Source organism: Nanorana parkeri, unplaced genomic scaffold (genome assembly GCF_000935625.1).
Source record: "Nanorana parkeri isolate BGI_ZX_2015 unplaced genomic scaffold, ASM93562v1 scaffold1221, whole genome shotgun sequence".
NCBI lineage: Eukaryota > Metazoa > Chordata > Amphibia > Anura > Dicroglossidae > Nanorana > Nanorana parkeri.
The window spans coordinates 172,975-199,948 of record NW_017307489.1 but is presented as its reverse complement, the minus strand read 5'-3'; the positions used below and the strand labels follow the sequence as shown (position 1 = coordinate 199,948).

The 26,974-nt window shown below is 38.9% G+C and overlaps 1 protein-coding gene across 1 annotated transcript in view; it reads right to left on the bottom strand.

The window, feature by feature from the left end:
• Positions 1 to 273: 273 nt before the first annotated feature.
• Positions 274 to 26,974, bottom strand: part of CDHR3 (cadherin related family member 3) — a 43,548-nt gene continuing 16,847 nt past the window's right edge. The window contains exons 5-19 of the mRNA XM_018568626.1: positions 25,694 to 25,785; positions 25,496 to 25,600; positions 25,041 to 25,189; positions 23,252 to 23,441; positions 22,481 to 22,652; positions 19,562 to 19,664; positions 19,372 to 19,470; positions 16,435 to 16,664; positions 14,507 to 14,678; positions 11,655 to 11,905; positions 7,145 to 7,320; positions 5,935 to 5,948; positions 5,145 to 5,173; positions 4,276 to 4,324; positions 274 to 632 (exon numbers count right to left, since the gene is read on the bottom strand). Coding sequence (XP_018424128.1) covers positions 274 to 632; positions 4,276 to 4,324; positions 5,145 to 5,173; positions 5,935 to 5,948; positions 7,145 to 7,320; positions 11,655 to 11,905; positions 14,507 to 14,678; positions 16,435 to 16,664; positions 19,372 to 19,470; positions 19,562 to 19,664; positions 22,481 to 22,652; positions 23,252 to 23,441; positions 25,041 to 25,189; positions 25,496 to 25,600; positions 25,694 to 25,785 — 2,190 coding nt within the window. The remainder of the gene's footprint in view (positions 633 to 4,275; positions 4,325 to 5,144; positions 5,174 to 5,934; positions 5,949 to 7,144; positions 7,321 to 11,654; positions 11,906 to 14,506; positions 14,679 to 16,434; positions 16,665 to 19,371; positions 19,471 to 19,561; positions 19,665 to 22,480; positions 22,653 to 23,251; positions 23,442 to 25,040; positions 25,190 to 25,495; positions 25,601 to 25,693; positions 25,786 to 26,974) is intronic.

The window sequence follows — 26,974 nt, the reverse complement described above, 5'->3', positions numbered from 1 at the left end:
AATAAGTCAGAGAATGATTGCTTCCATTTGCTTCCATTAGTTTCTCCCACAAGTATTATGCTTTGTGACAGACTCCCTTTCAAAGAAAACTGGAATGCCTCATTATACCCACTGGTGGTTCATGGTTGTATGTAATCATCCAACACATGCCTGAGAAGCATAACTTATTACATCATTTATGGCTATATACATTCATAATTGTCTATACATATTACTCTTGAAAGAAGAGTAGATGAATGTACAGTGCTATATTTTTTTAACAATAGGCTCATTTTACTGTATAGGAGTTTGGGGTATTTTAGGAGACACGTTTGGAGAGAGCCTTGGGGACATTGGAGCTCTGTTGGCAGGAATTTTACTTCCAGACTCCATATTTGGTGATGTTTGGTTAGGAGTTTGAAGTCTTTTAGGTGTAGCAGGTTTTGTAGCATTCTTTCCTTCATCTTTGGTAGGACTATTGGGTGGGTTTTCCTTCTTTTGGGGGGTGCCACTTGATGCTGGTGGTGGAGCTGTAGGTTGAGTGGGACTGGCCGCTGTTTGCTGTGGAGCTTGAGCAGTGCTTATAGGCTGCTTTGTGTCTTTCCATCTTCTGGCACCAGACTTGGAATTATATTCATAGACATTTCCTGTAACTAGAAGACCCAGATAGAACTCTTTAATGTTAGCACGTACCATGGTAGAAATAGCAGTACAGGCTTACACAGTGGAAGGTGTTCCCTAGCTGCTACTAAAACTGAATGTAAATTGTTTAACAAGCACCAATCTGTCAGCTTCCTTAATGTGATCTGGTCAGGCAGGTCTGAGACTTAGTTTGTTGCAACCTGTTGAACATACACCATTGTATGAGAGATTTCCTGTATTATCCCACATCTAATGTTTGTATGTCTAGCTAGTGAGTGCCTGCCTTTTTCTGCTAATCCATTTTAATACTCAATTCAGTCTTGATCAACATAGCCTACAGTGTGTTGCCTATGCCAGAGAATGAATATAGTACATTTAATAATATACTGTATATAAGGCATGTAGTATTTAAAGTAACAAACTCTTGATTATAGACTATTTTAATACTAATTCAGTGTCTACAATGGTTGCTGGATATCACAAGGATCATTATAGGACTGCATTCTGAAATCAAACCTAACATTATAAACTGAGCATTGGTTTATATGTGACATAATAAGACATTTATTTATTAATGTTAAAGTACCGCAGCGCTGAATACTGAAAAATGGCCTGGATGGGAAGGGGGTTTAACACCGCGGATGTCAATTGGTTAAAGAACAACAGCAAGTAGTCAGAACACTAATTTCAGAACAATAAACTATGATCTTTGGTTTGTACACATCTATACCTTTCTGTATGTGTTTAGTGACTTATAAATGTAATTCCACCAATACAATGAATATAATGATGAAGTTAACATACTGATTGTATTTGCGGAAGGATTATGCTTAGTTTAAAATGTGAGTGAATGGTAAGACATGTTAAAAGAAACGTAAAAGGTGACAAGTTTAGTTCTAGGCTTCTATTGGCCATAGTATTTAAAGCTACATTCCTGCCAATTAGTATAATACACAGTTAGAATACATATTTGACGCCCCTGCCACAAAGTACATTCTGGAGTATAACCTCACTTATCTCTGCTACAAACAAGCAAAACAACTTCTTAACAACCCAACTTCAAGAGTGCTGTTTGAACAATGAAGAAGCATCACCAAACCAAATAAAATGTCCTTATGCTCTTCCTTTCTTTTAAGCAAACTCCTAGTGTTAGATCGTCAGCCCTGTGCAATGTAGTAAAGTCCTAACTGGCCTACAGTGCCGGTCCTCCATTTTTCAGCCTTAGTATGCAGAATAGCATGGAAAGCAAATACAAAGATAGGTGTCAGGTACTTACAGTGAGAGCATTTTAATTTTCATTAAATACATTTTTAATAATACTTAGTTGGACTAGAGGCTGGTGTATTCTGAAATTGGTGCTAATACAGACCCTGCCAAAATAGCATGTGCTGCACTTAACCTTCATCGAAGATGGCCATAGTTCACAGCTTTCAACCCCATGAATCTTACTTGATGCCCTCAAAAAAGGATGCCAATCTCTCTCACAGATCTATATACAGTATGTCTGCCTACCACCACAACAGTATATACATCTCCCTCTCCCTGCTGTATGTATTGTATGTGCAATAAGTACATTTCCCCCATAGCCTCCCAGCATATTTTTAGCCTCCCCCCATGCATGCCACATACTCATCCTCGGCAACTGTTCAGCTCCCTTCTTCAAACATAATTATCTTCCCAGCACACATTCATCCTCCAACAGCTACTTACTTTCCCAGCCCTAGCAGCAACATTCACTTGCCTCCTCTCTTATGGGGCACAGAGCTTTGCACATTACACTAGTGATTCAAAACAGTCCCACCTTCTGACTGGTTGAATACATACTGACAGGTCAATACCATACATTACATATCTCAGCACTAGATACATTTGCACTGCATTTGGCAGCATTTGGCTACAGCACAGCATGCCTCTTCTGTGAGTGCTGTGCCAACAGAATAATACGCCAGGATGCACCCCCTAGGAAACGTCCCATTCACTTTTGCTACATACACAATTCTTAGATTATTGCGTGACTGAGCTGTGGTTTGTTTACTAGTATAGTTGTTTGCAAATATACTGAAGAATGCCAGTTATTTGTGAATGAAGGTGAAACTATGCTCTTGTTTTGTTCTCTGTTTACTGATGTATTAACTGAACTGTGGTACCCTTGCTTGTTTACAGAAGGGAGTGGTAACTGTAACAATCTCTGAAAATATATTACTTAATTGATACAGTATATGTATAAAGGAGGGGTGTTTATTGCACACTTTTTCTATTACCGAACATCTTTTATTATATCATATCAAACATATGTGTGCATACATATCACAATGATCTTTTTTCCTTATACTCTTGAATTGTACCACTATTTGGGGATAACAAGTGATCCTATGCCTCCTTCCCATTATTTACATTAGAAATACAGCCCTAAACAACAAAGGGACAGAAAACAGAAAAGCACCAGCTCAAACGGATGTTAGAGTCCAGAGCCAGGCTGTTTGATCAACACAATTGTCAAACCTTTTTATGGTCTTTGACATTCGTTTTGGTCTGTGGTCTTCTGTTCTCTGTCCCTGAGTTGCTCCCAGTATCTCCTATTGGAGACAGAGTCTCCGAGCTGCCTAGCCATAAGCTAATGATGTACCTACAAATCAAGTTGGGTTTATCAAAAAGGATAAAAGACTCCTTCCAGCGCCTCTAAAATATTCTCATGATTTGAACTAAACAACAAAAGGCGCTCAGTCATGTAAACATGGTGATGTAGATATGGTCCAACCATACATCACCAACTATGGTTTAACGTAGAAAAAAACAGCAACAATCATGCAAGGTTTTCCAAACTGTCCAATGTATTCTCCCCCTGACAAGCCTTTGCCACCATTATCTGCTGCTACCATATTGATATTAGAACACTTTCCAATCTGATCACAAACAGCTGGATACAGACACATAGGTAGACAAACCTCCAGCTTTGGTGAAACTGCAAATCCCAACATCCATCCTCCTCTGGGAGTCATGCCCGTGGCTGTCGGAGGCTTGCAATGCCTCATGGGATTTGTAGTTTCCCCACAGCTGGAGGGGTGAAGTTTGGCTACCCCTGCTCTATATGTTATAGGCAGCTTAGGGCAGGAGAAATACATACATCCAGAGGACACAAGCTGGATATTCAAATAAGTAGAAACATTTTGAATATACAAAAGAATGCAGACATTGGAATCATGTGTTTAATAATCTTGATGGAATTACGTGCGGAAAAATGATGAGTTTATGAGCATCATGCTGGTGGAAGGTTTTAGTGTTTTTTTATACTGTATGTACAGCAGGATGTTTAAATAAATTAAATATTATTTGTATACTGTTATAGAGTTTATAGAAGTTTAACCTAACAGTGGAACATTAGAGGAGTATAAATTGTTGATCCACACCCTATTTCCTGTCAAATAATTTTTACATGAGAAATACCAAGATGAGAGGAAATATATAAACAATAAAGCAACCTGATTTGTAAAAGCCACTACTAGTGGGTGTGAAAACTGTATTTTACTATATTTAAACTTTTCTTATGTACAGTCTTTATATGCATGTGAGTATTAATACTTTATACATATATGGCTTGTTTATATGAATTAACTGATGTTAGCTAAGTTTAATATACTGTACAGCAAAACTTACTTGGGTCTACAGCTTCTCCATCAAAGACTGTGTTCATTTTAGTCATTTCCTGTGGAATAAGTAGAACCTAATTATTGCATCAATTCAGTATATACACTGTACAGTGTGTGTATACGTATATACACATACAGTATACACACACACACACACACACATTTATTTGACAAAGAAACAGTACATGATACAGGATTCACACAGCACTACAGGTTAGCTAAAGAGACAGCAAAGACTGACTGCCTTGAGGCTCCATTTGTCTGACTGAAACCTCAGGTTAAACTGTCCAATAAGTGATTAGTCAATGTATTAAGTTAGTCCCTTTTTTTTGGTGTAAATTTCAGCTTGAGCTTTTAAGCTCTACAAACAACAGGCTTTTAACCTAAGAAGCAAATAGGGAGCTTGGAAAATGTGAAAGGGATGCTGAACCTCCACCTACTGGTTCAAAAAGCAAATTGTCATAATGCAATAATGTAAATGGTATCTACCTGACCCATAACATTTTAATTTTAATATATATATATATATTAGTTCTTATTATAATACATGAGTCCACTCTACTACTAAATGGAGTCTACTCTCCTTTAGGAGGTTTGGCACATGCTTTTATTCTGTGGGGTATTGCATCATGACCGCGGATCCTCCACCCTTCTTAATACTTCAAGGTCTGATATTTCTTCTGCTATAATCTTCATTGGCAACATTACTTACATTTTTTACCCCTAATTGTAAACAATTAAGTTACCCATGCCAAACAGTCCATGCCTCTTATGATCTCTGAAGAGATCCTACTTATAGCTGTGTGGCATCCTGATAAAGAATAACTTCTACTGTGGTTCTGTGATAACTAAATATTATAGTTTTCAACAACTTACCCACACAACATCTTGTTTAACCTTCTTTTCTGTGAAAATAATATAAAACATGTTTATATATGTGCAATGTAGTTTTTAGATGTTTTCATTTGGGAACATTAGGAATTTATGGTTAGAGTTTAACTTTTAAACTTGTAGTTTAAAAGTTTAAGCCATTGTTCCCATTTTGTTACATTTCTACATTGTCTTTGTTTATCATTATCTATATATGTTACATAGTTGTCTTTTTTGAATGTATGTAATGATTTATGTTTATAATGTATCTGAATGTTCTGCTTTTTTATATTATACACAGTCTCATGTAGTAAATCATGGTGTATTTATTTTTTATTAGGGAGGTGAAGTTAGTTTCTTATGGCTGCCTGTGTATAAGACGGTCAACCACATTTGTTAATATTCAATAAAAGTGTTAAAGACTGCTAGTATAGTTATTACTGCAGCTCAAGCAGTAATAACTATGTTAGTAGTATTTAACATTCCGAAATTTGTCTACAAAACATTTTGTACATTACATAATAGTTGAAATGTATAACGGTGTCCTTAACACTGTACAGAATGGTAGTTGATAGGCTAGTAAGATGTAAGGATATCGCTGCTACATTATTCTGTTACACGCATTATAAACCAGAGCATGTTTAAATAGAGCAGACATATCAGACTGGACATTTTGAATGACATGGATTTGAATGCATACTTCTACTGGAAACATTTTAGATGTCCAGTTTCCTAGATCACAATAGAAACAAGGCACTTGCTCTGCAATGGCATATATAATCAGCTGTGTACTTACCCACAGGTTTAATTCTGTAGGGGAAAAAACATAAAAAATATATTAAAATGGTATATAATAACACAGCGCTCATATTTCCAATATAATTTAAAGAGCATTATGATGTATTTAAACTAATAAGAAATTAAGGTCATAAGATAAGATCGAGCAACCACTTTCAGTATTGGTAAATAAACAGCAGAAGTGGTAACATCTCTTTACATTATATCCACTAATTGGCCTCTCAGGTTAGAAACATTACATTTATTTATTGTGAATCTTTTACCTAATTTAATCTAAAAGGGGACCCCTGTTTGACATCATTCCAGCTAACAGTTCGAAGGACCCTACCTCTGCATTTACTTTATTTTATTGGAACCAAAAATTTAAATTAATAGTTCCCATTAGGTGCCTCTGAATGTGGAAATAATTGTCCTTTTCAATATAAAGATAATCGACTACCTTTGGAACTTTGGAAGACATAGCATAGTCTACTGGCACAACTAGAATAACAGCAAAGCCAGCAAAAGTGCTGGATGTAAAGAGAGGCCGGTCCATAATACTATATACCAGTGGCGGCGAACCTTGGCACTCCAGCTGTTTTGGAACTACAAGTCCCATGAGGCATTGCAAGGCTCTGACAGCCACAGACATAACTCCCAGAGGCAGATGCATGTTGGGATTTGTAGTTTTACCACAGCTGGAGTGCCAAGGTTCGCCACCACTGCTATATACTGTGACAGTGACTTATGTTTTGGGTCTGAAAGATTTTAGTATTTCTACAGGGTTTTAATTAGAAGCCACAGGGCACATTGATATGATGTCTATAAATCACTTATCTTCAAAGCTTTCTTTCAGTGTAAAGGTTATAAGAATATCTGAATGGAGACACATTGGGGTTGAATTACTTTAACTGAAGGCTGTTCATTTTGCACCTTGCAGGGAAAGTTTTGTCTTAGTTTACTGAATGAGGTAAAAACTCTGCTGACCTCCATCATCAAATCATGTGCAAAAATACAGGGTTTTTTTCTTGCACATGATTGGGTATTCTTTGCAAAGTGCCTTTCCACCACATTCACCGACCTAAAGGAAACCTCCCTTGCAAAGTGAACAGCCGATTTGCCTTTAGTAAATCAACCCCATTTGTCTACACTAAATTATGGGCCATTGTTGGTGTAAACATATCAAAAACTGCAATAAAAACGGAATATGTTTTAATCTGCATACTTACAGCATTTCAGTGTCTGGCTTGGGACTCGTCCTGCATGGGCAGTATTTTGCAATGAAGTAACCCAAGAGCCCGAGCAAGCCAAGAAGAAGCAAACAACCAAGTGTGATCACGAAAGGCACATACCAGGCAGCCTCTGAATACACATTTTTAGAGTTCACTACATAGATAACACTAGGCTGTAAACATACAAAGAGAAATTATTAAAAGTACGCCTGTCATCATTTTTTATTATTATTATTATTATTGTTAAGGAACTTTTGATTGATTAAATGATTTTTTGCAAGATATAAACAGCAAGTACAAATATTTGATAAATGTGCCTTATTACAATTAATATTACTTCTGGACCTTGATTACAAGGGGTGGATTACTCCCCTTCTATGCACGGTATTGCCTCATTTGCAGGCTGGCCTCTAAGTGAAGGAAGAAGGGACAAGATGAAGATAAAGATGGCGCTGTGGTTAATGGAGGGGCAGACTACAGTGGAGAGCATGTGGGGCGGGGGTTGCCTGCAGCAGAGAAAGCGCTCCTTTCTTTGATATGTAATTAGGTAAGCACATTTATTCATTTATTTTTACATGCTACAGTTTTGTAGGAAGATGCTAAAACACTCCCAGGGGATTGTTATAATTAATGATATGGCCAGAGGGGTGTTTTTTTACTAATTACTGCTCATTTCTACCAGACCCAACCACATCTTTCAATCATTGGGCTCATATACTATTAGCCTTGCCACAGGCAGTAGATTAGAACACAATCACTGGTAGAGAAGGGGGAGGCAGTATGTGGCAGTCATATAGAAGGCAGCAGTGAGCAGCTTTAGTGCCAAGCTATACCAAGCCTATAAATATAGACTTGATTTACTTTCAGTTTAGGAAACTTGAATATGCTTCATAGAAAACTAGCTTTACAAATCGTACTTTCATGGCACTTACATAGTCATTATTTGTCCTTATTCACAATGACACTCATTGACTTAAATAACTAAATCTGTACATTGCTGTGTCACAACAACTCTAAAACCAAAGTGTACTTACAGAAAGATAGATATGCAGATATAAAACTATATGCCATGGACCACTGGTTAAGGACCTGCAGAGGGGTTCTGTTCTGTATGGTACTTCTTGCTATTTCGATCTGTATGGAACTATGGTGCTGCTTGTGTTCTGTATGGCATTTTTTGCTACTTGTGTTCTCTATAGTACTACTTGCTGCTTGTGTTCTGTATGGCACTACTTGCTGCTTGTGTTCTGTATGGTACTATGGTGTTACTTGTGTTCTGTAAGGTACTAAGTGCTACTTGTGTTCTGCATGGAACTATGGAGCTACTTTTGTTCTGTAATGTACTGCTTACTGCTTGTGTTCTGTATAGTACTACTTGCTGTTTGTGTTCTGTATGGCACTACTTGCTGCTTGTGTTCTGTATGGTACTATGGTGTTACTTGTGTTCTGTAAGGTACTACGTGCTACTTGTGTTCTGTATGGAACTATGGTTCCACTTGTGTTCTGTATAGTACTACTTGCTACTTGTGTTCTGTATAGTACTACTTGCTACTTGTGTTCTGTATAGTACTACTTGCTACTGGTGGTCTGCAGGGTACTATGGTGCTACTTGTGTTCTGTATGATACTTTTTGCTACTTGTGTTCTGTATGGTATTACTATACTTGCTACTTATGTTCTGTATGGTACTTTTTGCTACTTGTGCTCTGTATGGTACGACTTCCTACTTGTGTTCTGTATGGTACGACTTGCTACTTGTGTTCTGTGTGGAACTACAGTACTACTTGTGTTCTGTATGGTATTACTGTACTTGCAACTTGTGTTCTGTATGGTACTGCCTGCTACTTGTGATTTAGTAACTAGCTGTAAACAGAATAGTCAAACACACATAAAGTAAAGAGAAATGCTTATTTGCTCTGAACAATGTCAGAACACAGCTGATATATAAAGGGGAGTAGTGATAATGGTAGGGTTCAGTGTTGGGTTTGTTAGCCTTGCAAGAACTGCACACCCTTTGCCTTAGTGCGTTAAATCTCTGCCAAAAGATAATCACCTTGTCACCTAGAGAGCTCAGTAACAGCGCTATATCAGGTTTCCATACATGTCAGCAGATACACATCGCAAAGCCCTAATCCAAATCATAGACAATATGTGACTGTGCGATGTTGTGAATGTTAATCTTCCAGGGATAAAGGAACTAGCTTTGTTCTAATAGAGGAGGGAAATGTAAGCAATTTTTAGGCTGCCATTAAAAACATCAGAGGTGACAGAGTAGAAAAATGCCTTTAGAATTTTAAAGCCAATTATTTACACTAAATATGTAAATAGAAAGGGACTGGCCTTGTCCCTGCATTTCGCTTATTCAAATATCTTTAACGTTAATAATGTCTGCCATGTTGCTCATCAATCTCTACTCCATAGAAGTCACAGTGTTTACTGGCAAAATATGTGAAACCACGAATCACAATGAAAGTGGTAAAAATTACCTCACATTTATGTCTATATCTCTCCAAAAGATGTTTTTCATGCACAGTTGGCCACAATAACATAATAGGGATGGTTTGCCTGGCATCAACTCCTCTCCACATAAATGAATGTGTAAAAAACTTTGCAGTGCTACACAACACTTGGGCTTCACTGCTCCTTACCATAGTACAATTAATTAAAAAACAATGCTTTCTCTATGTGTGAGAGAGTATTTGCATTGAGTCACCTGGAGCTCCTTCTAGTGCATCATTGGGAAACTACATTTTAAAGATAACTTTATTACAAAGACAATTATCTTTGAAGGTAAACCGTGCAATGATAAATCAAAATATGCACTTAAAGCACACTTAATTTTTGCTTTACATGTACCTGTTTCTTTACCATCATAGATAGCGTTATGTCTTGTTATTCAATTGTATTCTCTGCCTCTCATAGCAGAAAGGTTAGCTTAACAGGCGTCTAGGTTCCTGCAGAATAGTCTCATTATAACAGCATGGGATGATTCTTCATGCCCCTGGCCTGATATGTATATATATATCTGCTGTTCACTTAAACATGTTGTTACTATGTCGCTCTGATGAAGGGTCCCTGTGAGGTCCCGAAACGCTAGCTTCAGCTTCTAATGACATGTTGTGACATTCTTCAATAAACATATCTATATTGAATTCATCTGTGTATGTGCCGGTGACCTGTTGAGAACATTCTGAGTTTTGCACGGCGCCATCCGTGTGATCACCAGAGCACCACCACCTTTGGAAGGTTGCAGACCTAAGGAGTGCAGGTGGTTCTTGGAAACAGTGGGTTCCTGCAAAGGCTATCCTATCACCTGCCTTAGCTCAGAGCTGAGAACCAGAGGAGAACAGTTTTCTTTCTTGTAGCCCTGCCAGCATCTTTGTTATTTGATCATTTTATGAGTGTCCCTTATCAGCAATGAGCTGAAGCAGGAGATTAGACAGCCTCCCTTGGGCCATACTTTGACAGCTGACATTTCTGCTCTGAAAGTGAGAGAATACAGCAAAATAACATAAAAAAAAACCAACATGGGAGGTAAAGATGAACTATTAAAACTATTCAACAATGGTGGTCCTCCAGCACCAAAAGGTATATGCAGAGAAGAACCAGTGCTGGTGCCAAAAACCAACATACCAATGTTTTATATTTTCAGCCATGGAAGGCTGCAGGATCTTTTTGTGGTATAACAAAATAAGAAGTCATCATCCCTTGTAAAGAGCCACCATACAGCTCATTCAGTACAATAGCCATATAGTTATTTACCAATCATTTCACATAACCAGAACAATTAAAATAGAACTGTAAATCAGTTTTCCTATTAATTTACCATGATAGTTGGCTAAAAATGACTGCACTAGTATCTAGTAGACTGCATAATATCTCTAAGTAGAAATATAGTCTCTACCAGGCAACCTATCTACCGGAGATGCATGTTTTCTCTGAATGAACTGATGTATGCATAATTAGACTGCAGAGAGACTTTGATGGGAGAATTCTGGAATCTTTGTTGTGCAAAATGGTAGTTTTAGGATTATGTTTTTGGAAGACTACAGCTTATTTCACACAGTGGAGTGCCATGGTGTACTCAGACAGTAAAAGGTTTGAAAAACAGAAGCCCTAGGCATATAGACTGTGTACCATATGTGTATTTGTAATCAGGGCAACATTTTCCAATAGACACATAAAGCATGCGCTTCAGTATGCTTTTACAGATGCGCATTTTACTGCAAACTTTGATATGCAAATTTTAACATCAACATCATTCAGCAAAGAATATTGATTAATTCAAACATCAATTAGATTCCATCATAAGAGACCGTAACATACAGGGGTATAGGTACACGTAAATACTAGATCACACATGGACTCTTATGCTCACATGCACGCACAAGAGACACGTACACACACAAAGGTTGAACTTGATGCACCTGTGTCTTTTTTCAACCTCAAATACTATGTAACTAGGTAACAATACTGATATTGATAATTAATTTTGATTGACTACTTACTGTGGTAGTTGTTTTAGTGGTAGTCAGGCCAGGAATATAGACATTAATATATAAAGTCACAGTGCCAGTCTGAACAAGGCCTATTGGCTGAGGTGAATTAGATATTAAATTGCCATCAGTAATATAAACCAATAACTTGTAATTCCAAGTTTTGTCGCCACCATTGGTGTAATCAAATGGGTTGGCAAGGATAAGGCGGGAGACGTTGGACCCAGCAGAAGGTGAGAAAGCAAAATGGTTGTTTATATTACCTGTAATTAACATGAACACAGGTTTATGTTACACAGATTTGTTGTATTACTAGACATACACTTAAGACTGTACATGCTAAGCATATTCTATAGTCATCCTACATATAGTTAGATAGATTAACGCTGAACTCCCACCTATTCTTTTTTTTCCTAATGTGCGTCAATTCTTCTACTATTTTGAAAGTGATTACTCACAATTGTCTGCATGCTGTCATGTCTCCAATACAATTGTTGAATCTGCAGCATTTCTCTGGAGCCTACTTCATTCATGGCCTGAACTACTTAAAGCAGTGGTTCTCAACCTTTCTAGGGGCGGGACCCCTTGGTAACATTTGCCAAGTTGTGGTGACCCCCAAAGGTAAAATTTAGGGATGACGCGGCTGCTGCAGCGACATCTGGTGGCGTGGCGGGAGAACTGACACTGCTGCGCTAGGAGAAGGCTGAGGAGGACTCTCACCTAGCACAGCAGAAATCACACAGCGACCCACAGGTTGAGAACCACTGGCGTACGCCGTCAGAATAAAAAAAAAAAAAACACCACAGCAATGCATAGCTAGATTCCTATTGGCTATTTCACTTTGCAATAGCCAATAGCAAACTAGCTATTGCACCCGTCCTCTGCTGCTGTCAGTGACTAGAAGAAGACCTGGGGCCGGCGGCCATCGATGTCAGAAAAAAAAAACGATCGCAGGGAAAGGTTTACTCTGCTCGAATGAGCAGAATAAACCTTTCCGGGAGAAAGTGTTTCTCTCCCAGGCGGACGGGAGCCGCTATCTAATAGCGGGTGACTCCAGGGCGACCCCTGGCAAGTCGTCATTCGACCCCCGACGGGGTCGCGACCCACAAGTTGAGAACCGCTGACTTCAAGAGTTAAAAATAAACAATAAAGGTGATCAGCCCCAGTAAGTGTAATGTGGAAGTAAGAGCTACCAAGCACTAAGGATATAACTAAATATCTGGAAATGTGAAAAACAATATTGTGCCGAGCTAATAATCATACATATCTAATAAATTGAAACATATATAAATGAGTCACATATATGAGCCTTCAAACAAATGAGGCATAGAAAATATCTACACAAAAACAAAAAAGCAATATAGACAAAAAAAAGTCCCAAGGAAAAAACAAAAGCAAACAATGGTGATTATCCTTACCTGAGAGTTATATGCAGATTGGCTGCGAATCATCTGAGGAATTCTTTTGCACAATCACCATTGTTTGCTTTTGTTTTTTCCTTGGGACTTTTTTTAATATATATTACTTTTTTGTCTTTATGTAGATATTTTCTATGCCTCATTTGTTTGAAGGCTCATATATGTGACTCATTTATATATGTTTCAATGTATTAGATATGTATGATTATTAGCTCGGCACAATATTGACTTAAAGAGTTACTTTACCCACCAATTTAATGTCTCCCAAAACAGTTATTTTGAGGCATGCCAACTTTCTATTTTAGCTCTCAACCAAACTTTCAAGCCTTCCAATGGCTGGTGTCATAGCTGATCCAAACAGACGCTCAGATGGCACCTTCCTTGGCTGTAAAGGAACCCTACCCCTACTGTTGTTTGCCCGCCTTCCGCATCTATTTGTTTTCCCTGCTACCAATCTATTTTGCTTGGATTTGTTGTGGATGTTAGCATTCAGGATTGGCATCATTTGTGGGTGTGATTACTTTGTTTACTATGTCAGTTGTGAGCATTAGCTTGTGTGGACTGTATGCAGAAACAGTCCATTCAGGAATGCCTACTCCTGGTGACTCATAGTGGTATCCGTGCAGCGCACAGACCCTACTACAATTTGCACTGTGACTACTGCTGGGAGAGGCAAGATTTGACCATGGGTATTTATTTATTAATTTTGTAGGATATTGCAATTGGCAGTATTAAAGTCTATTTCAAGGCAGCGTAATATGAGGATTATAAAGCCATCTTTTGGTTCCTACCACCATGCAGAATATTTTAGCAATGCAAAGACGGGTGAGAGAGCGAAAGATGGCTTCGCTTGGTCTACAAACAGGTATGTTTCCAAAATTGGACCTTTTAATTCAAACTTTTAATTGATTGTACATACACTACGCTTTAATCAAATGATTATAATTATAATTCTAAAAAGATAAATCTTAAAAATGTATTCAAGTACCCGTGATGGACTACAATCTCACGTTTAATTTAGTAGTTTGTATTGAGATTGTAGTCAATCATGGGAGGGAGCTTGGAGCAGTGTCTACTTTACAACACACACAAGGCCATGGGGAACAACAGTAGACACCCTCCAGAAGGAAGGGCAGTGTCAGCACCAATTCAGAAATGATTTGAGGGTCTACAGCTGACTGATGCACAAATAAGGTACATTTTTGTTAATAGCGGAGGTACTTGAATGCATTTTTAAGATTTAACTCCTGAGTTTAGTGTCTCTTTAAAGTAAAATAGTATATAGTGTAAATGTGAATTCCAGACAGCAATAAAAACCTGAACTGTTTTGTCCATAACACTGCTGACAAATGTAGCAGCTAATAAAATGATGTGACCTATTTTATTCACAACTGGCCGATATATTCACAGTATGGGGTTATCTTTACTGATGGACAGAATATTTACCTGAATTAATAGAATACTGGAATGATGTGGGTCCAGAATCTCGATCTGTACATGCCAGCCTAAAATTCTGAATATTTGTTCCTGTTGCTTGATCCACTGGTACAGACATTGTGTATGAATTTGGTGTACATATTGGTTTTTCATCATTAGCCTCCAAAATATTCACTGTCACCTAAATGGTAAAGGCAATCAGTTATGTCCTGAGGAGTCATTAAAGATTTATTTAAACATAAAACATTTTCAGAGCATGAAATAGAGGCAGCAGGATATATCATTCTACAACTATGAAAACAATTCTACACTCCTGTTGCTTCTCTGTAAGAATAAATGGACCTATTTACTTTATATTAGACCATTACTATTGCTTTTTTTTTAACATGAGCTAAGCACCATCTGAAACTGCGAAAAACAGCTCCAAAGCTCCCCTAGCTGATAGAAAACAAGAATGTATAATATTAGTATACATGTAGTATGTATAATAAATACATAAAATATAAACAATACCACTACCTAGTCCATTTAAGCTGTCCCTAATGCTGTACTCAAGCATGGCAATTTATTAATGTATGACAACACCTATTACCCCCAAAGTTCTAGATCTTTTCAAGTGGTAAAAGAAGTTGCCGGAAGGCTGCATTTATTAATTTACAGGGTTATTCCCAAAAGGGTGAAGAGTTGGGAGAAGGCAGGAGAAGTGAACAATCTAGGACAACATAGCTAATTTGAAAAGTGAGCTGGACTGGATAATTTTTCCAAATCAGCTATGTTGTCCTAGATTGTTCACTTCTTCTGCCTTCTCCAAACTCTTCACCCTTTTGTGAATAACCCTGTTAGTCTTTTTTGTGATTAAAAGCTTATTGAACTACCCCCTCTCTTTTCCCTTTCCTACCTACACCTGGCCGATGTACCCTCTATCTATAGGGTTATGACCCAGGGATTCATCACCAACTAGGGATTATAGGACTGAGGACCTTCACCGGAATGCCTGCAAGACCAGATCCCCTAACCAATAACAACACTCATAACATGATATGTGTAGCCAGCAGAACACTTAATTCACCCTGTGCAGGAAATCCCTACACTTAACACCAAAAATAAACACTTTACTTCTCCTCAACATTCTGGGGCAGTGGTGGTGCTTTCAAGTCAATGGCAATGCAGCCATGCCTCCCACCCCACAATGCGTTCGCCAGTGCAGTCTGGTGCGATGCAATCTCAAAAAATAGTACTTGCGCTATTTGTTGCGATCGCATAGGACAGCACCAAGGGCATTGCTGTCCACGCGTTCTGGGGCGGGGCGATTGGGGCGGGGGGCGTGGCTGCAGTGCCATTGACTTGAATGCGCCACCACGCCTCGGAACGCAGGGAGGATTTTATCATGCGATTCAGCGTGTTCCAGCCAGTGCTAGAACGCACTGGATTAGGTGTTAACCACTCTATGTCTAGGGCTACACAGCCATTTTAGTCAGTGTTTGAATTACTACTAACACACTGTGAAATTTTATTTTTGTATAATATTTAATTCTCTCAACAAGCTCCTGCAATAGCATTAAACATTGCCTGCGTAACTCTCCTGTTTTGAGACGCTCGGAGATACCGTGACCGTAACAGCATATTACCTGAGAGTAACTACTATCTCCGCGTCTCTTTATTATATGCATCACAGTACTGTTTACTGTACTTTGTATGATATACACTGTCAAAAAATAAAAACTTTGAAACAAAAAAACATTGCCCGCATAGCCCAAGGCACAATGTTACAACACACCTAACAAAGTTGAACTCACTGGACAACTGTTATGAAACATTGATAAAATAAAGGAGCTACAGCTAAAACAAGTTCTGATTTCCTTGATATATTACATCATTAGATTGGTAAGAAACATCTACCAATTGAATTAATGTCATTACAATGTACAATTTCTTACTGAGGTTGTAGAAGTCTTTGATCCGGAATCTGTAGCTTGAATTAAAAGTTGATATTGTCGAGTAGTCTCATAATCCGTGTAATCAGCAAGCTGCAATTCCCCAGTAGTTGGACTCATCCAGAAAATGTTTGAAGCGTCCAGTGTGCTGCCACCAGCTACAAGTGTGTATGTGATACCGATGTAGGGGTAGTCTGCATCTGTTGCATAGACTTGACCAACCCTTGTAGAAGCTACAATGACAACAAAATTATTTTACTAGATTATTAATCATTTAGTTCTACTTATGGGGCTAATGAGAGTTCCTCAGCTTGACATTCTGCTGCAGCCAAATAGCTGGCAAGGGAGAAGTGCACATTGCTGGTTCAATTTAGCAATTCTATAACTAATGAGATGTCACCAATGCTAGACTTGCCCATCTGACATGGGCATTAGAACAAATTCACAGCTACTTTGTTGGGCTTTGTCTTTCTTTCATCTGGATGAACACTGAGAAATGATATGATTAAAGAAAAACTCCGGGCAAACGTTTTTCTTAACCCTTGCCATGGGGTTGCCCCCCGCACTGCAAGGGCTAAGTGCTCATTTGTGCCTTCGTGCAAAAATAAAACAATTATACTAACTTGAACCTTGCAGCCGGTTGGCTGTTACAGAGCTCATTCCAGCCTGTCTCCCTCCAGCAGTGTCCTAACGTCCTATACACGGAGGTGGATTTATCAAACCTGGAGCAGACAAAATCTGGAGCAGCTGTGCATGGCAACCAATCAGCTCCTTTCTTTCATTTTCAAATCTTAACTGATCAAACTGAAGAGAGAAGCTGATTGGCTGGCATTGACAACTGCTCCAGATCCTGCCTGCTCCAGTTTTGATCAATTCCCTCCACAGTGTATTGGACGTGATGACTCATGGATCCTTAGACTGCTGCAGTCGAGGGGGAGAGAGAGGCTCCAGGGACTGGTTTAACAACAAGCCGTATACGAGGATCAAATTGTTGTTGTAGTCCCACTGCAAGGGTTAAGAAAAAGTTTGCCTGGAGTTCTGCTTCAGGTTGTCATCGATTAACTATGGCATGTATTTAGTTCTTGTTGCCTGTTTTACCTTGCAGACAACTGAATAAGTAATGAAATGGTGCTCTTTTATTGGAACACTTTGCTAATTATAATTCAGCCAAATGCTTGTTTAGATTTTACAGTATTGGTTGAGAAAGAAGCACTTGTTGCTTAAACAGGTGCATACCAAGTTTTCAAAATTTGGTCTGATCACAAGTTTTGATTAAAAGGATTAAATAAAACTACTCATAAAATATGTCCTTGCAAAGAAGAAAGTAAATATTCACCTCTCCCACTGCCCATGCAGCTGAATGAAGAAAGTTGCCTCCTGAAATCTCGACAAAAACCTAAGCTTCCCACTGTACTTAGTGGTTTCTCCCGCTGACTCCTATGTCACTGCAGGACACAGTAGTAACTTAGGGGCTGGCAGAATGTACCACTGAGCACTAGAGGGGACCAAGAATCTAAAACTGCCAACACTTCAGGTTGTGATATTTCTTCATTAGAATGGCATTAGGTGGGGAGGAGGAAGAGGAAATTATTTACAAGGAAGTCTTTTAGTAGCAGTCTTATTTAAGTGACAGATTTGGTTTAATGTAATGTCCATATTGCAAAATTGACCAGTGTCCGGCTGCCTGTGTAGTGCAGGCAGCTTGCATTGCTGGCTGCAGCCCTGTTTTAGTTGGGTGTGGGCTAACTAATCCTGCCTCTGTGTTTAGCAACCTGTCTTGCTAGCTGCAGAACTAGCATAGTCAGCTGTGGCTTAATGAATCTGGCCACACGCCTCCGGTTCTGGGATTGTCCTTGTCTCTGGTGGTGCCTTATTTACACGTCACTAACCTGTGCATCTGTGCTTATAATATTTCAGTTTACACTAGCCTGTGTTCGGCCTATGTGTATCTTCTCTCTGGGAATCTCTCTTTTTGCCTATGATCCTGACCTCAGCCTGTTCCTGGATTACTCTGCCTGCCATCAGTCCTGACCTCAGCCTGTCCCTGGGTTACTCTCTTTCTTAAGCCAGTCCTGACCACAGCCTGTCCCTGGGACATTCTCTGTCTGCTGCCAGTCCTGACCTCAGCTGGTCCTTGGAAAATTCTTGTCATGTCCTCCATCACCAGTCTGTACCTCTGCTTTGTACCAGGGGCTAGCCTGCAACATTATTAAGTCTGAGCATATCGGCACTTCGGGGCATCCAGTACCAGTAGGCACACTTACCTTGGGGAATGGCAGCTGCTATAGGTGATGTAACATGCCACTATTTACGCTGACTGAGTTTCTGCAGCCAGTCCTGACAACCAAGATCCAGTAAACTTATAATAAGACCTCCCTTTACAATTTGTGCATTGTTCATTGCTTACATATGGAAATTTATGCAACAACTCAGTTTTTTTTATTTTCAAAGGTAGGTATTTGTAGTATGTATCCTAAAAGAATAGCCCGGGTTTCTTTTTATACAAATATAAGAAATTGTATCTCTATTTTCATTTTTTCCTTGCTACACATTGTTCAAAGGGAAACGATAATGGTTTGGGGTCTATTTTATTTAGTTGTTTTTATGTTTTTAAATATTGTCTGATAATTTCTACAAAATGCACAACCTTCATTGGACAACTGCACATTTAATAGATAACAAGGACATATGGGTTAGTCTAAATAACTAGCAAAGCACTAGCAGCCTGTAAGTTGATAATATTTCGGCATTTGAATAGGAGCTGAATGATTTGCCATTCATCTAACCAAAAATATTTTGTATTTGAATCTTAAATACTATAAATAATGTGTGTAGAAAGTTATGCATTCCCTTTGACATAGTTCCTTTTTACATTTTCTTCCACAACTACTTATCTCCATACTATGTTACATCAGAATATTGCACTGTGATCTTACTTACGTGGTGAGAGTTCCGAAATGTTAAACACATAAGAGGAACTGTTGAACACTGGGGGATATTCATTAACTGGGGTTGTTTTCACATAAACATAAATATTTTCTGAAAACAGAAAGGGATATCAATGTTTGTTATTACAAAATAGGCTTTAGTACATGTGAACCAGATCTTAAATAAAAATAATGCTACGTACGTCTGTAATATGGATATGCGATGTCTTGTACTGAAACCGTTAGACTATATTCATTGCCAGCACCAATATTATTTGGGTCTTCAAAATCCAAGTTACCTGTCAACTGAGAAAATAAATATGTCATGTGATTATCTATAGGCTGACATTCACGTATGACAACAATCACTTAGCAGGACAACATGAAGTTGGTTAAAAAGGTTTTAGTTATGCATTGATGCATGGTCTGACACAGACTAGCAACTAATATTAGTAATACCAGCTGCCCAATGACAAGGTGTTTTTGTTTAAACTGTCTTCGGCAAGCAGCTAAAACTTTCATTAAGTTTTGTGTTCTCAGTGAAATCTGACACAAATGAGGCATAATATAAGACCACGGGAAGAGCCAGGGGCTGGTTTTACTAAAGGCAAATAGGCTGTTCTTCTTAGCTCAGTGAATGCGGTAAAATTTCACTTTGCAAAGAATTCTCAATCATGTGCAAGGAAAACAAAAAAAACAACATTATTTTCTTTGCTTGCACATGATTGTGTGCTGGAAGTTACCTCACTTAGTTTGGCTGTCTGAGTATGGCTTGATCTATCTATGACCACTTTTACAATGGCAGATCCACATTGGGTCAATTCTGGTGGTCATCCGTAGCCCATGGATGCACCCTAAAACCTTAACGAAGAACTCCAGGATTTGTTAAAATGAACCCTTGCAGTGGGACTACCCTCGCACTGCAAGGGTTAAGTGCTCGTTTTGGTCTAGAAGTGAAAATAAAGCAGCCATACTCACTTGATCCTCCCCCTCCGTTCCAGCAGAGGTATATCCCTTGGATGTGTATTAGATGTGATGATGTCAAGGGTCCTTAGACTGCCAGAGCCTGGTGGAGAAGAGGCTGTGGGGACCAGTCTAGCAGCCAGGCAAGGTCAGGTGAGTATATCTCTTTTATTTTCTTCTCTAAACCAAAATGAGCACATAACCCTTGCAGTGCGGGAGTAGTCCCACATCAAGGGTTAATTTTAATAAATCCTGTTCTTCTTTAAGTACCTTAGATATACCTCACACACCCAAGTCTTTCACCCCTGCAAAATGTTATCTGGCAAAATCATCAGTTCTTGCTCTGTGGTCAAGGAGCTCAGATAGATAGCTGCTTCAGTGTAGTTGCAGCCTGCAAATTGTGTTTTCAGACTTTGTTTATAAATACTTTGTAACCATATCATGGTTACAATTCACTTAAACAGTTGAGGACTTAAAGTGACATTAAAGTCAAAAAAACATTTTCCCTCCCCCCTAAGTTAATGTCAGCACTTACCTTAAATGATGTTTCTTAATCCAATCTTCTTCTTCTTTCCTGTCGTTTTCATCTGTCCCACAAGCGCTGTGGCGGGTCCCCGATCCAGTGCTGACTCCTCTGTCCTTGCTGGCACTTCCTGTCCCACGGTGTCTGCATGTGGGTGCACGTGTCCATATACTTACCTTGTGTGTCTCTTCATCTCACGGCCGAAAATGTGATCTGCGCATGCGCTCGCCCCAAGATGCTTTGTGGCCGCCCGAGAATTTTCACATTTTCGGACAGGAGCGCGCGGGGAAGACACAGGTAAGTTTAAACCGCTTTTAAGGCGTAGCTGGCAATAGATATATGCAAAAACACTGGGGGCTTTATTTATACTTTAAGATGTATGTTGTACAGCCTAAAAAATGTAATTGTCATGTTCTTCTTCTCTGGCTGCTGTACTCTTCAATGCTATTGCTGGTAAATCCCAGCTAACAGAATGACTGCAGGGACCTGCCATTACAATAGGAAGCTTAAATGAGAAATACGATATGCATATGCACATCAAAAGGATGACCTTTTATTTCCATATGATGTCAAAAAAATTAATTAATAACATATGTTCCTATTTCATCCCTTATCAACCCCCTAGTAAACCCTAATATGCCCGAATTAACTTACTCCCCACCCCCTTCTCCTTTTTGCTGTATTTGTTTAATCATTCATACAGTTCAAACATTTTTCTTTTGTTTTAGTGAATAGTTTTGGTAGCATTACAGAAAAAAAATCAACAAAAAATATTTTTTATTTTCTTTCTAAATAATTCTGATGGTGGCATGACATTTTTTTTGCAGTGAAAATTTATGCATGGTTTAATGACTTCCCTGTTGACAGTTATATTGTAGTATTCGCAGGACCTATTTAGGCCTCCTACCTGCTGCTTTTAGGGTTAATTGAGTCATATAAGCAGCACTGCTGTGGTTAGTGGCCCTAATCTGAAAACAGCCCCAGCCCAAACAACACTAAAGGTGCCCATATACTGCACGATTATCGTATGTTAATCGCGGAAAAACACGCGATCGTACGATAATCGTGCAGTGTATGGAAGGCGTGCGACCGTTTCTACTGTACGGTCGCACGACTTTTGTATTTCGAGCATGTTCGAAAGCCAGCCCAGAATCGTACGATTTTCGACTGGTTTGAATCATGATCGTGAGATGACTGACGCATGGGCCGGTGTGCGCAATCGCACACTGCCCGTTCAGCATTGCGGTCATCGGAAGCCCGCCGCTCAGCGGGGCGGGCTTGCGATGATCGCAAGTACGATCTGCCTGTCCAAGATGGGCAGATCGTACGTTTTTTTAATTACTTTACAAGTTAGCCCTCGCAAGACAAAAGTCTTGCGGGGGTTGTAAAGTGTATGGCCACCTTTAATCCACCACTGACTTCACGCACTAGATATCCTGGATTACCAAACATGAAAGCAATAAGATGGTGGCACCCTAAGGAAATCTTTTCTGTGGGAATGCTCCTCTTCCAAATTTTAAGTTACAAAAATGTATCAGTCAGTAATGAATTCACCACAATATATGGGCAATCTAAAATCTCAACTACCAGTACTGCCATAATACTACCTACTGATCACATGAAAAACAAATCATACCACTATTTTGCCAGATCCTGATGGAATAACTTGAAATCGTTCATTGCTTCCAAGACCTGAAAGTCCAGTAAAGTTGAATATATTGTTTTGTGTGTCCACATCAATGTCTGTGCACTCATTGCTAAGATCAATTATAAGGGACCCGTTTGTTTCAGTCTCTGGAACTGCAACACTGTTATAAAAAAAACAAACAACATGCATATGTTTATTAACAAGTTTTAAAGTTTAGTCATCTAGTATACACCATTTTGTATTATTTACACTTCAGCATTTTAAAACACACTGGATATATTTTTATCAAAGTCTTCCAGAAGATCTGAATAGTTTGACTCACAGCAACCAATCAAACTGTCTTTTTTAGATGTCTTTTCTATTGTAGGTTTCAATATTTCCCACTAAGGCTCAGAACATCAGATTTAAGCGGCACAAGAAAAAAATTCTGCTACTCATTCACCCTATAGTTATAGCAGAAGGCGTTTTCAAATGTTTACAACAAATCCTGCTTCCACAATAACTGCAGAATAATCTTGTTAATTCAACCCACTCTCCCTTGAATAATATAAATATATATATATTTTTTATTTTTACATAACTACTTTCAAAAGTCATTTTATTATAGAATAGATTTGGTGAAGAAAAAAAACGTAATAATCTGTGAACAAAATGTAGCTGATACATCATTACAGATATCCTCTACTCTTATATGGTCATACAAGTGCTTCCTCTTACTTCGGAACACTATGACAAATAATACATTGTTTTGCATCTTACCTGAATGCATACTTGTTACAAACTGGTGGATTATCATTTATATCTTGAATGGTGATGGTTATAGTTGTATTGTTTGAGTGGCCTGCACTTGGAAGGTCACTCACTTTGATTTGTAATGTTATAACTGGGTTAAGCCTTAACGGGCTAGCATCACGATCTATCCTTTTGGCAATCTGAATTCCACCGGTCACTAAAATTTAAAATAAGAAAACTGAAGACACACGCAAGACTGTATACTGTTTTGCATTTAAATCAAGACTATGTTAAGTGGAAAGTAAATTCACTTTCCTGATATTCCTGATATTATTAGCAACTGTCATGAAAGAAAAAATTCCAAACTTACCCCTACCCTGTGCTTTTCACTCTCCTTTGGCTTTGTTTTTAGTTTTGCTTTCTAGTCCTAATGACGCAATAAAAGAGCACTGAAATTCACAGCCTGGATTCCCCTGGATTCTTCTGTTTACCTTTTAGCTTCCCCCCTGCTCCTCTCCTTCTCTCTCTTGCTCCTATGCACTTCTTGTACATCATCTCATCCCTGGATGGCACCCACACTTCTACCTATCCACTCCTCTGCCCTAGCTGGAGTGGATTTATCCCTTTCTTGCCATTTGCCAATCCAAGTGCCTATGCATTGACGAATTATATAGTTCCTATGCTTACTCGGTTGCACTTTGACCACTGCTTCAATTATAATTTTGATGTGTCCATCCTATTTGTTGCATTTACATGATGCATTTTTTCTTTTTGACTATTTTGGAGTATTTTCTGCTACAACAAATTTTGTATTTTTGTTCTTTTGTATTTTGTATTACAGATCCCCTGTTTGTTGTTTCCTCTAATAAAATATTTATATGAGGAAAAAAAGAGCGCTGAAATTATTTTGGTTGGTGAGATTCCACCTGGCTAAACTCATTTTATAGCTGGTAATACAAATTAGTAAAGCACTAAGTGCATTGCATTGTATGTTTATATACTTTATTGCAGGTATTTTTTACATAGAAGTGCACAAGATATGGTTTGCGGGCAAATATTAGCCTGCCTACCTCAATGGTTGGCAAAAACCTGACAATTCACTTGATTTCTAGACAACATCCCTACTTGATTGCAGTATATACCCTGGTTGCCCCCTGGCTCTACTGTTTTTTAATTTAGCCTCCCTCTTGCTCAGGTTCCCTTACAATGAACCTCGCATGTGTGCAGGCAGACTGTCTTTGGTTACCCTTTTTATATGCCCAAACCATTGAAATTGTACTATCTCACAGAGCTTCTTTCAGGTTCTGCATGATGGTTTGATTCCAATGTTGTCCTTTTTAATCTTCTGTACTAAGTCATAAGTCATTGTAATCAAACCTCACCAATAAATATGTGCAGCTAATGTTTGTGTTTTATTTTTTTTTTGCTTTCATACATTTATTTTAGAACCCGTAGCCAATTTTACATTAGGATTGTTTTCCCTAGGTGAGTTGGCTTCGCCATGTTTATAAAGTCCCCACCTCTGCTCTTGTTGAATGCTATTCTTTGTCCATTGGCTTTTGATTGTCTGGTGGGGTGACTCTAATTGAGAAGAAGCTGTTACCAACTTACCTCTCTTAGTTAACTACACTTAACACTTATAAGATAAGGAAATATAGACAAGTGCAATATAATTATCATGGTGGTTGGTTTATGCCTTATAATGATATGTATGAATTAGTAGTTACAGTTGTGAAAAGGTTCCTAATAATATATATGACTCTGAATAAACAATTGCTATCATTACATAGAGAAACATAAGTGGGTAGGATCTTACATTCATTGATGGAGAAATATTGGTTTGGTGTATTGATGCTATAGTACAGTGTGCTAACAAGGCCAGCAGCATCTGGGTCCACAGCTGTTATGCTGGTGTTTATAGTTCCTGGACTCTGTTCTTCAGGGATAGCAAATGAAGTGGTTGTCCTGAAATACATAAAAACAACATGGAAAAATGTCCTTTCCAACATATAACTGTTACTATAAAAATGTCCATACGATCAAACAAGTAAAGAGCCCCACATTATGCAGATAGTTTCTCTAAATGTGAAATCTGTAGAGAAATATATGGGTTGCCATTGCTGACTTTCTTCTGGAAATGCCTGGCTTTACCAATGAGTGTCCCGACAGATACTGTTGTTGATGTCTCTGTTATATCTATCCCACCCTATCCCAAATACAATTGCCTTTCATAAAAATATGCTGTGTATCATTTTTTTCCAAGTTACATACATATTGAAGTATGGCGTTTCATCATTGATGTTGGTTATGTAGACTATCAGACTTCCATTTACAGACAATCCTCCCGAGTCCGTCACTGTCACAGTCAATGGGTAGCTGTTGAAAAGAAACAGTGTGTATTTATTTGTGACTATTTTATAGCTTTCTGTTAACATCTATTTTGTAAAGAAAAGAACTCTGGATGTTTACCTTTGTGGGTCAGTCTCATAATCAAATGTTTTTGTAGACAGGATGTCCCCCATTGATATAATAAATGTGGCAGACGCAGGAGTCAGTGAGAACTGCAAAATATTTCAAGTTATTACCTTTTATTGGCATTGGCATTAACAATAATTTGTTGTGAATAGTTCTAGCAATCTCAACCAGGGGCAAATGTATAATCCAGCAAATTATTAATTTACAGATTATTCATTGCTCATTCACCTTACATTAAGGGCCTGTTCACACCAAGCCAGCCAGCCTGCTCCCTGCGTTTAGGGGCGGGAGGGGGCGTGGTGGTGCATTGAAGTCAATGGCACTGCAGCCACGTCCCCCTCCTACAATGCGATTGCCAGGCCCGGAATGCAGGCACATTAGTGCTTGCGTTCCGGTCCAGTGCGATCTGCAAAAATAGTGCTTGCATTATTTTTGCAGATCACATTGGACCAGAATGCAGGCACTAATATGCCCACGTTCCAGGTGCAGGTGATCGCACTGCAAGCAGGGGGCGTGGCTGCCATTGACTTCAATGCACCGCCACGCCCCCTCCCACCCCTGAACGCAGGGAGCCGGCCGGCTTGCGTTCCAATGCATTCCAGAGGCCGAATGCTCTGGAATGCAGCCTTTGTGGTGTGAACCGGCCCTAATAGCCAATTCCCACCAGCCGCAGCGCAAAATGCACAGTGGCTGGTGTGCTATGCCTGACACAGTGCTGTGCCGATCCGGCACATAATTTTTTTAGACCTTCACTGAAATGTCACAGGTGACATTTCATTAAGTTCTGCGGGCACAGTGGGGTGCAAGGTGGCTGTACTGCATTGTATCTCATTGCACTGAAAAGAAGTACAGCCTGGAGTACTTTTTTCAGCGCGCACCACTGTAACGTCCATGCTCTGCGGTGGTGTGAACCTAGTCCATCCGTGACAAGGCAAATTGCCTTGTCTTGTGTTGGGGCTGCACTGGTAACAACGGCTAGCACATCTCCAACGCATATGGTGTGAACCCACCCTAACTGTAGTTATAAAGCATATATGCAAGCCATGTATTTGCTAAATTAGACTGTATTTATGAACATTTTCCACACATTCTTCAACAGGCAATCCAAGTCCCAGTAAAATTCACAGAGGGGAATTTATCAAAACTGGAGTAAACAGAATCTGGAGCAGTTGTCTATGACAACCAATTGGCTTTTTCATGTTGAAAGCTTAACTGATCAAACTAGAGTAGCTGATTAGTTGCCATGGGCAACTGCTCCAGATTCTGACTGTTCCA